The following is a 10,974-nucleotide window of genomic DNA, read 5'->3' as shown; positions in this document are numbered from 1 at the left end:
CCCCCGGCGTCAGAGTCCCAGCCACGGGGCCCAGGCCGGCGCCCCCCGCCTCAGCGCGCCGAGGGCGGCTCAGACAGGGCACCTCCGCGGCCCCGCCGGCCGGGCGCGGCCCCTGGGCGCAAGGGCGGCCCCGCGGGCGGGCGGGCAGCGGGGGGAGCGTGCCCGCCGCGCCGCCACCGCCGGTACCTCGCCGCGCACGGGAGCCCGCGGCACGCCAAGGCGGGCGGCGGGGGGAGCATTTGAGCGGGGAGCGGCGGGCGCCGATTGGCCGAACGGGGCGGAGCGGGGCGGAGCGGCAGTGACGGACAGGCCGGTGGCGGGCGCGGCTCCCTCCGCCCGGCAGGGGGCGCCGCCGCACAGCGCAAAGCCCCCGCAGCGCCGCCAGCCGCCGAGCCGCCGCCGCCGCCGGGCCGGGGTGCGGGTGGCGCGGGGGTTATTTGTCGGTTTCGGTGAGGCACCGGGGAAAGAAACTGTTTGACCGAAGTAAGACGGCGCCGCGAGCGGCAGCTTAGCGGCCAGAGGAGAGTTGTCCTGCCCTGAGGGCGGGCTGGGTAGGGGGAAGGGAGGAGGAGGCGCAGATACCTAAATATTTCCGTCAAAACAGTTATATAAAGTTACCGTGGGCGTTACGTAACCGCTTTGACACTACGCGGTGTCGTCGTAAACTCAGTAGAAAACAAACATGACAAAAACGCCCGGGTTACACAAAGCCAGACCAGGGGCCGCGCCGTGGGGACAGGCCCTCTGCAGGCGCTGGCGGTACCCCTGGCTCAGCCTCCCCGCACCCCCGGGTCACCCTCCCCGCACCCAGAGGCCTGCTGCGCTGGTGCGTGGGGAACCTTCAGGCTGAGCCCGTCTATTCGGAGCGCAGGGAGGCAGTTCCATTTCTGTATGGCGCAAAACCCGGGTGCCAGGCCCTTCGGAGGCAACCGGAGGCAGGTGGACAGACAGACAGACACTCAGCACACCTCAGGTGGCTTCCTTCTGAAGGGCCACAGCTGCTCGGAGGACATAGCTGGCACTTCAGGTCACTTAGGTATGTTTAAGGGGCACGGTGTAAGTCAGAGGTAGCCAGCTGTAAGCTGATAAAAAGCCGTTTGATAGCAATAGGCTGTGACCAACAGGAAAGCACAAAGACAGAAGTAATGTTAAAGCCAGCCAGGCCTCCCTGGATCCCTCCGAGTGCCTTCAGTCAGGCTGTGGGGTTAAGCAGAGGGAAGACTACTCGGGTGAGTTAATAGCTAATCATACATAAAGGTCACTCAGCCTCAGCTAGTAACGCTTCCAGCCTGTTACTTGTTCACTCATTTATCCCCTTGTTCATCTGCCCAGTGTCACAAAGTCAAGTTCTTACCATGCTTTTCGGGGCACCCCATAAAATACAAATGACTTTAAAACAAAGGCTAGAAGTATTTGTCTGGCAGCTCGTATTTATAATGTATTACCAGAATCTGACCTTTAGGAAGACACAGTTGTGTTTGTTTCCCAAGGAAGTAGGCTTGTCACAATCTGCATGTAAATGCAACTAGGTTTCTCACCTTTCTCTTCTACCAAAGCTCTTCAGCCTGCTAGAGGGCCAGAATCCTTCTAAGACTTGACATTTAATAAAAATTACAAGTGGGCAGATGAAGGACTCCTGAATCCCTTCAGTTCGAAAGCTCAAGCTTTGGCCACTGTTTTAGATCTTAGTAAATGTAAATGGGACCTCAAAGCTCCACACACTTTGCTTGTTTAATTAGAATTCAAGTTCTCTGCTATGCTTGAAGCAGAAGCAGCAAACCAATCTCAAATGGATGAAATGAAACAGTGTTCTTTCATTTAACTCAGGGCTTTGTCTTGTTGGTTTAAGAATTAATCATAGGTCCTTTAAGAATTAGTTTGCAAAAGAAAAAACCCCCTACCAAGAGAGATCCAAGTAGCAGCAATGAAAATGGCTGTTCTATTGCATTACATATGATGCTTACCTTTAATATTCAGATCTATGAAAATCTAAACCTAGAATGACAACTGAAGAGTTCCACAGCTCAGTTTTGTGATTCTGCACACATGTCTAAAGAACAAACTTGCTGAATTCAATGTATTCACCACAAATTATGCAGTTTTATAACTAACATCCCCAGGACCCTTTGACCGTGAAAAGCATGGGGAAAAAAAAGCCAAGTAAGTTAAGTGTTAGTTCAGCCTTGCACACCAAAAACTAAGAACTGAAAGCTTGGTAATTTACCTAAACATCAATTTTAATGCTACTGCTTGCCTGGGTACAGACTAAGATTTCAGCCAAAGTTACCTCCTTTATGGAAAATATATTTTTAATAATTTAAGTGCTGCACATCCATACAGTCACCAACCTCCAACGAAACTATGATGCCCAAGTTTCATCCTCCTTATAACTGGCATATTCTTCCTTAAGTATCATACAATCCTCTCACACAGCATTTTGATTACAATCTCTAATGTCCATCATAAAAATCATCACAGAACTACCCAAGACACCTGGCACAAACATGACAACAAACAGCGATGAAAATTTGTAAATCAACTTTATTCAACGATGGCCATCATTTAGGCATCGGCAATAGTAACTTCAACTTCTACACCTGGTTCAATGCTGATGGAAGTGATCTGCTTCACGATCTCAGAAGGGCTGTGTAGGTCAATGAGCCGCTTATGGATACGCATCTGGAAACGATCCCAGGTCTTGGAACCTTCACCACAAGGAGTCTTCCTGGTAGTGATTCGCAGAGTCTGAAGAAAAATCATAAACATGGGTTATTCAGTTGATGCATACAGAGAAGACTAATCTACAATCAAAACGATCCACGTAAAAATACTGTATGGTATCTAAGTCATCTGGGAAGTTAATTCTAACACTCCTTCACTATATTCAATTTAATTTTAAAAGAATTGCCGATTAAAATGAACTGAAGCTTTGACAGAAAAAAACCTTCAATGTTCAACATGTTTTGTAATAAACAGTTGCCCCAAGTGTCGAAGCAACTTCTGAAGTCATTGCCCATTTACACTGAGTCACCTTCAATTTAGTAGTACTGCTTTTCATCTCAACTCCCCCCCTGCCCCCCCTCAAAAAAAGATGTTTCAAATGCACATTTGCAGAAAACACCCAAACTTTTAGGACAGGAAAACAGTGTTAAGTACCTTGGTGGGCATGCGAACAGGTCCTTTCACTTTCAGGTTTTTTTCCTTAGCACCTCTGATCAGGTCAGCACAGACTGAAAAAAAAAACCACAACAAAATAGGTCAGGTTTGTGTTGGTTTTTTTTTTTTTTTTGCTTGTTCTTTAAGTGAAGATTTTAAACAAGACGTTGGCTCAGAATAGCGTATGAAGTGATCATTGCCATTCATTTTAAGGGTTATCCTCATAGCCAACCACATACTAGTGGAAGTATTACACCATGGTGAGCAAAATCATGTTACAACAGTAGACAAAAGCCATTACAAGTGTAAGCCATATTTAAACTGTTACCAGCCTGAAGATCCTGCATCAGTGATTCTACTACATTTACATTTTATCATTAAAACACTGACAAAACCAGTTCCTAAACAAGATTAAATAATTTCTGAAGGAATGTGAAACTTCTAAATGTAACTCTTCATAACAAGTGACAAAGTACCAGTCAAGAAACAGCACATTTCACATCTTACACATTCAAACAGTGACAACCGAAAACCCCACAAGGACTAAAGAAAGGAATCTGCACTATCTTACATGAGTCATCACAACATGAAGTTTTCAGCATGGTGAAAACCCCCAAACACTAGCTTCCATTACAAATTAAATCAGAATCTACTTGTCAGTGTATGAAGTGCTCTGGGTTGTTAGCCAAGTCACATGCAAACAGGGAAACACTAACATCTTTAACTACAACTGGTTTCAGTACATTCTACTTTGCAATACATGATGTGATAGCATACATATCACTCATTCTTAACAAACTACTCCAGTTAAAAAAAAAAAAAGTATCACTCACCCTTCTCAAGTGATTTTACATTGCGACTTGTCAGAGTAATTCTAATGCGATGAATTGCTACCTCTTGTTCCACAGGTGCTTTGCCGGTATCTTTAAACGCCTAAAACGTTGAAGTTCCAAACATCAGACACTACAGTCAACACCAACTAACGATACCCACAGCCTCTTAAAACCAGGCTTCTAGAGCCTAAAGAACAATTGAACTACGGGACTATTTTGTTCTCCTGACTAGACGACACGACCGAAGGGTACAGCGGCACAGAAGAAATAGTGAGCACTGCCAGGAAGGGCACTGTCCTGACTGCTCTGAGGGAAAGCAGTTTTTTAATGTCTTAACTGCACCTCCCGGTGGGAAGCTGCAAGAACGTGCCTCCCTACACAGAGCATGCTGTCCAGTCACGGATATTCCTCCTCCTCAAAAACAAGCCATTTTTGATTTCACGTCTCTTACAACTTAACCTCACCGGGAATTAAGTAACAAAGACAGCTACAACTTAAAACAGGGAGAACAAAAAGGGGCATCTGGCCAGAAGGGCTAATTCGGCCGCTCAGGGAACCGATTCGTAGAGTTTATGCAATTTGCCGCCTGCAAACCACTGGCCACTGACGTGGATGAGAGAAAACGACAGCGCCGGTGCGGAGGCGGCAAACACGGAGCTAACAAACCGCGGGCCGCACGCCGATGAGGTACTTACTACCTGTCGCACACGCCTCTAACACCGGCCGGACTTGAGGGCACACGCACGAGGCCCTGCGCCACCGCCGGGCCGAGCCGCCTCCGCTCCGCCCGCGCCTGCCCCGCCGCTCCGGAGGACGGCCCCGCCGCGGCCTGGTGCGTGCCGGGCCGCCCGCCCCACCGGCCGGCTTCGGGGAGCGCCGGCGCCAGGCCCCGGCCGGAGACGCCCCGCTCCCGCCAGGCGCCGCCCCAGCGGCGGGGACCCCGCGGCCCGCAGCACGCGCAGCCCTGCCCCCGGGCCAGGCCCGGCACCGGCGGGGCGCACGCGGCCGACCCGGCCCGGCGGCCACGCGGCGCTGCCAGCTGCGCGAGGCGGCGGCCCCCCCTCCCCGCCCCCCCTCCCCCTCACCATGGCGGCAGCGGCGCCTTCCTGACCGACTTATTCCCGGGCGAGGGGCGCGCGGGGCCCAGCGAACAGCGGTGAGCCAGGAAGCGGCGGCGCGCGGCGCGGGAGAGGAGGCGCGGCGGCCGCGGGGCGCTTATATAGCGAGCGGCACCGCCTCCATCCGGGCGCTGCGGGACCTTTCACCCGCCGGGCTGCGGCCCGGAAGCGGCGCGGAGGGGAGGCTGGGCCGGCGTGGCCTGCTCCGCTCCGCTCAGCTCTGCTGCGTGGCGGGCGGGGAGCGGTGGCCGCCGCCACGCGCCCGGCGGGGCCGAGCTTCGGGGGCTGCCGCGGGACGTGCCGGGCTCCGCGGCCGGGCGGTGCGCGGCACTGCTGGGCCTGGCTGGTGGCCGGCGGGGCACAGCGCTGTTCCCTCCCGGGCCCCGCGGGCGCCTGGCGCTCCTGGCTGCCTTTACCAGCAGCCTTCGGCTTTCTGTTGGGGGAGGTACCGGCGTGTGATGTATAAGCAAGTCCTTATTGCTTCCAGTGGTAACGAACCCATTCCCATCTAAGTTTTATAGTTTGGTTTTTTGGTTTGTTTTTTTTAGTTATTCCTGAAAGTGGAGTTGTGGGAATGGAAGCTTTAAGTAAAAACGCTGGTTTCAATCTTTCTTAACTTTAAGAACTGAAATCTGTTTTATTGAAGCCCCTTTATTTAATCAATGATGGGTATTGGAGGGATGTTTTTAATGAGAGCAGCCATGGATTTGGCCTGACGACTGACAACTGTCAGCCCCAAAACTTTTTTTCTCCTGGGAGCATGCTTGTTTCTAGTTATGTCCCTACTTGACAGATTTATTGAAATGGAGAAACAGACATTATATGTTAGAAAGTGACAGCTGATACTAAGGTCACTGTGATTATCTTTTATAAATAATATTTTAATTCTAGTTTGGGGTTTTTCTCCAGTACTTGGAGGCATGTATAATGTTAGCAAAACAGCTGCCACCTTTGGAAGCTTAGTAATTACTACAGCTATTCAAAAAAGACTGCTTGGCCTGTTAATATGATGTCGGTTTCAGCTATCCCACTAAATACTCCGCCGGCCCCCCCCTCACCCCCAATGCTTTGTAGGTCTGAATATAGTCCTTAAACCTCACATGATGCAGTTAAATTTTATATGCCAATTATTACATTGTGATGCTCAGTTTCAGACTTGTCTTGCACTTGGATCATTTGTACTCACTCTTTGAAATCTCTGTTTTGCTAATAACTTATTTGGGCTAGATACTACATTCTGATAAAGCAGTTCCAATAAACATGGTTACAGAAGTTGTCATCCCGTTTCTGCTTCCTGAAATGCAGCAATGTCTTTTGACAATGGAGATCAGTACTTAAAAAATCTGTTTTGATGATAGTGCTGTTTCTCTGGCCTCTTCCTGTCTGTAATGAGAGCAGTATTTGGTGCTGGTGCTTTGTTTTTCTGAGCCATTTAACAATTAACAATTTTCAGCTCACTTATGCATAAGGAACCCATGTTTACTCTGTTGTCAGCTATTCCAACTGTTTACTGAGGAAGTTTTCCATCTATAAGTGTTTATTTATCACTTTTAAATACATGGCCTCACACTGATCATGCCAAAACAATTTTCTGGTAATCCAGATGGTTGTCAATCAACAATATTGCTACATTATTTACTTAAAAGTTTTATGAATGTTCTTAGTAAACTATTTCCAGATAAAATATTGAGCAGCTTGCTGCTGAGAACTGAATCCTGTGGGATTCAGTTAGAAATATGTCCGTGACCTCACTGATGACACAGACCTATAACCTGTAAGTTTTCATTTACTTACCATGAACTATATACATGCATAACTATGCCAGTTTCTGTGTCCTACTGAACCAGTCAATCTACGAATGTGTTACATCAACACCGTTGCTGTTGTCTACTAAATGTATGCTGTAATAGCATGAGGAAAAAAAGTCAATCTGCAAAGATACGTTTTCTCATACACTTAAGCTGTGTAAGTACAATTTCCTCATTTATTTATAGTTCCTGTATCAAGAAGTCAGTTTGAGTTTTGTTTGTTGGTTTAGGGCTTCCCCCCCAGGATTAATGCAAGGTTGACAATAAGTTCCTGAATTTGTTCCTTTACTTACTTAATTTTCTAGTATTGGCACCACCTCAGCTTTCTTTGCGATTTTTTCATTTTCTGAGCTTCCCCAGATTTCTCAAAGCTTATGGAAAATCCACATTAACAGCACACAAGTCATCTTTGCCAGCTCTTAAAATTCTTGGATGCAAGCTATCTGGAGCTGCTGATTTAAAAACCCCCTTCTGTTCCTATGTTTAAGGTTTTCCTTAGCTATTGTTAGAATTCTCTGATATATGTTGGTTTTCTCCACAAATGTAGAATAGAAATTGATCTGAACTACCTGCTTTCTCTGAAAGACACAAAAAAATAAAACACTCCAAGCTTCATGCTATTCACGAGTAAATATCCATTGTCAATACAACTTTTTGCTTATCTTCTGATTTTTTTTGTCATTTCTAGATTCCAATTCATATTTTGTATTATGTCTGGTTTTCCTTTGGTTACATATTGGTTTTAACGTAGGTTTTTCTCCCCAGCTATTGCTAATTTTAGTTGTGTGACTGAGTTTGGACTTATTAAATACACTTCTGGCATATGCTTTTTAGATGAAGCATCCAGGAGTATTTTCCTCATGTCATGTAATTAAGAAGATAAACAATAAAGAAGCAAGACATGCTTTTAACATGACTTAGTAGTCTGTAGCAGAAACAGTTTAATACCTAATTTCATGATTTATTACACAGAATGTTGTTCCATGTGCATTCATTACACTTTCTGACTTTTATTTTGTTTTTTATGGATTACTAGCATTATTTTTTTCTCCCTTGCTTTGACCGGTTTGTCCTTCAGAATCAATCCTGAGTAATTAACTGAATATTGTTATCCATATATTTTCCACTAGCTTATAGTAAAGTAAATAAGATTACATTTATGCTTCCAAATTAGTAACTCAGTTCCTATTAATTAACTATATATGTGTAGGGTTAGGTTCTTGTCAGGTGTTTGGTTTTTTGCTTAATTTTAGCCTGATCATGTTTGTGCTAAATGAATGGTCACCTGATTTCTTCAGCTACTTAATGCGATTGCATTTAATCTTGCCAAGTTTTATCTGGGAAGCTTTTTTATTCCCCCTGTGACAGGCTAAGTTATACAGGTTTTTTATGCAGGAGAGATGTCCCAGTGTTCTGCAAATCTAGATCCGTTTGTCTAGATGTCAGTTAGCCTTCCATCTTCCTATGTTCATGTGACAAAAAGGATCTTTGAGGAGATCTAGAGCGGTCATAATTCAAGAGTAGATCCTGGTATGAGTCTACCTATGTGACTGAAGAGTTAACCGGACGAGCATGTGCTTGCTGTGACTCAGTATCTTCTGAAGTATTGTAATAACTTCTTGACGTGAAAGCTTGTGCTGTCTTCTGGTGAACGCTGGACTCTGGTACACCTTTGGGTGGTTCAAAGGACAGACATATTCCCCAAGCTTTGCAAATTGGCTTGTGAACACCATTTATTCTTTTGAGTAGATTTATTCTACTTGTTTCACACAGGTGCCCTGTGGATGGTTTTGACAGGGCTCACAGTAGCTACCTTAAATCTGCTTTGTCAGCTTTCATAGTAATGATCTGATGTGGAAGCTACCTGGGTTATGCCAGCCTAATGCCTCTAGTCTTTGCTTTCAATGGTGATTAAGATACGGCCAAAATATATTCCAGCTTCCTTCTCCAAGGTCTTTGGGATCTGAACAGACCTCTAAAGGTTTTGTTTGAACTTCTGGTCATAAGATAACTATGAAGCAGGATCACACTCGAGGCTTCTCAGGAAATCATCAGTAGGTGGTAGAGTATCTAAACCAGTCAGCAGCAATGCAATGAAAGCTATTTTCAAGCCTTTTAAAAAAGGCTTCAGCATCTGCTTGGTCTTAATTGTAGGTATCTGCTGATTCTCTTATGTTAATGTGAAGTTACTTGGTTGTATCGTGTCTCAGAACTCTCCTCACAAGTTCTTTGCTCAGCAGTTAAGTATTACCTGTTAATATCCCTTTGTTGTCTCTAGGTTTTGAACATCTGTAATTACTGTGGCTACAGGTGCCTCAGCTGCAACTGAAAATATCCCCTTTTTAAAGACTGATTTGTGTAGCTGGGTAGTTGCTAACTAGTAACTAACATTCTCTGCAGGTAGCAGATGGGCAGAAGGCACAGTGCATGAGTACCAGTCTGCAGCTTGAATTCTCATAGTGCACCTTGCCCATCCAATTTAGATTTTCTAAATTTTCATGCCAATTCCGGCATAAAGCTCATCATTGTAAAAATTGACACACACCCCTCAAAATACTAGGTTGTCTTTACCTTAAATTTTTTTCACATAACATGGAAAACATGAACTAGATACATTACTCAGAAAAAAAGCAATTGTGCTTTGATGGAGACCTTTACTGTTGGCACATGTTGCGGCAAATATTGATCATTAAGAGATTTTTTTTCAAGTGGGCAGCATGAACTTTGTAGTTACCACTTTTTTACTTCTAAATATGTACTTTATGCCTGAACAGATAATACGCTTGGCTTCTAATATCATTGGCTTGGCTAGACCAAAACTTCTCCTTTGTCAGCCTGTTTTGCCTAGTTCCTCTGACACAAATCACAGTAACAGAAAATACATAGCTGCTAATACGCTAGAGCATTTCTAGTGACACCAACTCTGTGATACATCACTGCAGTATGTCTTTGAACACTCGGGATTGAAACAAGATTGTACATCTGGGCTGCTTTCAGGAGATACTATTTGAATTTGTCCTGCTATAGTTCAGTCTTAAGATTTTTTTCAAATTGATGAATGATGTCTTCTCTGCTTGTCTGGAAGAATGTTTGTTGCTTCTCCACTCCTTGCTCTGCAGATGTGATGCTTCTGTTAAATTTGCAACAATGAAACAGCAACTTTTTGCAGAGAATAACTGTGCAACTCATACAGTCTTGACAGCACCAGGTAATTTATTGATGAGAAACATGTAATTTGCCAGTAACCAGTGAACTGTATGTTGTGGATCAGTATCAGCAATAGAACAGAAATCACAGTACAGATGCTTACAAAGTGTTAATAAGCACCTACAAATTTCTTGCATACCCTTCTACAACTCATCCCACTTACGTATTCACACAGTTCTATATGCACATGCCCTCTCTTGTGAGAAGTGTGGGTTACAAATGCACACTCACTGTTTCTAAATCCTTGTTGGAAATGTGGGCACATGTGCCTGTGCAGCTAATCCACGTGCAGTGCTGGTGGGAAGCATGCCCTGTGAGTTCCCGTGCGCACTCCTGAGAGGTGGGTCCCCACTAATCCTGTTGGTCCCCTAGCCAGTACTGGGAGTGGTGTGGCAACTACTTACCATGTCCAGTGGGGAGGATGCTGTCAGGCCTTAGAAATACTAACACCTGCTGCTCCAGTACTGCTTTCCCACCCCAAGGTTTCATGATATTTACACTCATGTTCCTACCATACCATCTGTTGTTATCCAGGCTACGTTACCAAAAGGGGGGCATGCAATTCCTTTACAAAAAATCCCCAATATCAGTCCAGTGAAAGCAGAACTGGTGGACGCACAAACAAAACTGTGGTTTTGCATCTTATTTTCATTTTGGAAATCACCTTGGAAGACTTTATGTTTGCAAAGGTTAATCAAGTATAAAAAATACATTCCAAACTGCACAAATCTCTCCAATGCAGATTTGGCCACTTGAGGCAGTACCACTTGGTACTGTTTCTCATGATCTCTTTTATTTTGAAAAAGTAGGCAGGTTGAGAAGACTGCAATAGTTTGTAGCGTATGTTAAAAA

At 45.3% G+C, this 10,974-nt stretch overlaps 1 protein-coding gene and 1 non-coding gene across 2 annotated transcripts; both read right to left on the bottom strand.

Annotated features, from left to right (window-relative positions):
• Positions 1–2,521: 2,521 nt before the first annotated feature.
• Positions 2,522–5,240, bottom strand: RPS20 (ribosomal protein S20). Its single transcript, XM_056332852.1, has 4 exons — positions 5,075–5,240; positions 3,990–4,089; positions 3,157–3,230; positions 2,522–2,745 (listed from the first exon to the last, which is right to left on the bottom strand). Exons 1-4 carry the CDS (start codon positions 5,075–5,077, stop codon positions 2,563–2,565), a joined length of 360 nt encoding a protein of 119 aa, XP_056188827.1. The 5' UTR covers positions 5,078–5,240; the 3' UTR covers positions 2,522–2,562.
• LOC130147115 (small nucleolar RNA U54) lies at positions 3,322–3,386 on the bottom strand. The gene has a single exon (XR_008821136.1). It is a non-coding gene; the product is annotated as a small nucleolar RNA U54 (small nucleolar RNA).
• Positions 5,241–10,974: the final 5,734 nt, after the last annotated feature.

This window comes from Falco biarmicus, chromosome 3 (genome assembly GCF_023638135.1).
Source record: "Falco biarmicus isolate bFalBia1 chromosome 3, bFalBia1.pri, whole genome shotgun sequence".
Classification (NCBI taxonomy): Eukaryota; Metazoa; Chordata; class Aves; order Falconiformes; family Falconidae; genus Falco; species Falco biarmicus.
This window is presented reverse-complemented; position numbering and strand designations above follow the sequence as displayed.